This window comes from Sinocyclocheilus rhinocerous, unplaced genomic scaffold (assembly GCF_001515625.1).
Source record: "Sinocyclocheilus rhinocerous isolate Xijiao unplaced genomic scaffold, SAMN03320098_v1.1 scaffold11685, whole genome shotgun sequence".
NCBI lineage: Eukaryota > Metazoa > Chordata > Actinopteri > Cypriniformes > Cyprinidae > Sinocyclocheilus > Sinocyclocheilus rhinocerous.
Window position 1 is genome coordinate 1 of NW_015656697.1, and position 2,059 is coordinate 2,059.

The 2,059-nt window shown below is 42.0% G+C and overlaps 1 protein-coding gene across 1 annotated transcript; it reads right to left on the reverse strand.

The window, feature by feature from the left end:
- Positions 1–303: 303 nt before the first annotated feature.
- LOC107720821 (ovostatin homolog) lies at positions 304–1,932 on the reverse strand. Its single transcript, XM_016528653.1, is given in 8 exon segments — positions 304–453; positions 536–650; positions 724–808; positions 880–1,045; positions 1,172–1,192; positions 1,329–1,381; positions 1,499–1,655; positions 1,726–1,932. Coding segments are annotated over 8 exon segments (954 nt in total).
- Positions 1,933–2,059: the final 127 nt, after the last annotated feature.

Below are 2,059 nucleotides of genomic sequence, written 5' to 3' on the forward strand. Positions count from 1 at the left end.
TGTTGGGCCATTGGCTACCATCCAGGAGATAGACGGCCTTGCTTGTGATTGAAGTCCCATTGAAATAAGATGCTGAAATCTGTTGGCAAAGAAAGGTTAGGAAAGGGAACTAATTAGGACTGTCTAATAAGGATGAAGCTTTACTCACCTTTCCGTTAATCATTGATCCATAGGCAAAGAAACCTGTCCAAAAATGTGACCTTGCCAGCTTCAGACATAATGGACACGGTTGTGGACTTTGACATCATTACATCTGGGAGGAAACAGAAATGCCACAAACATAAGACACCAAATAAAGCCAAGTCACTGGTTCAAATCAGCCAGCAACTCCCCCGTTCCCTCCTCAGTGACATTCACATTAACTAGAAATAAATCTTGCAGGTAATTTTCAAATTTGGTGTTGAAAAACTCTGACATACTGATGGTAAGGGAAACACAGCCAGTGTTGTTCATCTGGTAGCAGAACAAAGGAGGTCAGATTTAAATGTAGACATGCAGAAGAAAAAAAACCCTGCTCTGTACAGCAGTCTCATACCATAGCAGTTTTGATAAGACACACACGAGACAGGCCAGGTACCACAGCGTACGGGAACGGCTCACGACACACTTCCACCAACGCTTGACCAGGTACAGGTTGCCCATATGTGTAACTGGGAAAATGTTAAACAAGATCAAGAACAAACCAAAAGACAACAAGTCAAGAATATAAGAGCTTACTCTTACTTGGCACAAGCCTCAACTTTCAGTCCCACATCTCCCACACTATACATCTGTGGTGCAGTCAAGGTGACGTCAAACTAAACCAGAAACAAAGGCTTTAAATTAGGACCTCAGTCAGTCATCAAAGCTACCTGCTGCACATCATACGTGTGGAGTTACCATACTTTTGCACCTCAAAAACCTGTGAGGTCATTCGGTCACCAATAAAAGCCCTCAGTGTGTACATCCCGACCTGAGCCTCAGGGTTTAACTGGTGAGAAAGCTGCAATATCCACCCCGTTGAAGAAATGTTTGTCCACTGACCAATCCGGTTATTATGATTGTCCTATTTGGAGGGAAAAAGCTTGGAATAAGAAAAACGCAAGCCTAAAAAGGAACATAAAACACAGGACATGCAATGGTAAACCAGTATAGCATTTATCCAAAGACTTGGTCCAGAACAAGTTCTCACCTCCACCACCACTAGGCTGTACTGTAAAGACAAACAGTAATATTAGGCATTTAAAAAAAAAACACTTAAAAAAAAAAAAAACCATTGAAACAATATTAGGAGTTTAAAAAAAAAAAAAACCACACACACACAACACTAGAAGCAGATCAGGCATTACCATTTGATCAAGAGGCACAAATTTAGCATCCATGGTCACAGCCCTGAAGTTCACTGCAAAAGGGAAACAACTCACATCCATTACATAAAGCATTTGAACATGTAGAAAGTCCATTACACTACAAGTTCTGAGCACTTCTAATATTCATACACTGGTCATTTGTAGCTCACCCATTTGTCCTGGATTGTAGATGGGTTTGTCAGTTTGGATGAAGGTCAAAGGCAGATAACGCCTGAACATGACTTTCCGCTCTTCAGTCATTTTGAAGAACCTCCCTTCAAGTACCACCCTCAGTTTCTGCACTAATTCTCCATTGACTTGAGGAGCCTGTAGAGAAACACATTGTTACTACATGAAAGAAAAATGAGAACACTGCATGTGCCACACGGTGTCAGACCTGGAAACTAAAACAGCGGTGAAACTCCGTTGAAGATCTCTGCTGCACGAGCTGTGTCGTCCGGTTTTTGTCATCAACCAGATAGATGGTCAACGCAAGACTCTCATTGGGTTTTAAAAGACTTGCACACAATTTGGCATTAGAGCCAGACTCGATCACTGCAGAAAACGTCACCAAGAAGGAACTGTGGAAACAGCAGACAGACATTTAGTATTAGAAGTCATAAAGTCAGATCAGCACGCACATTCATGCATGTGTATAAATCAGAGGTAGTCCCATTTACTCACGGTCTCTCTTTGACTTTCGCTTCACATCGACGCATCTAGAGCTGCTG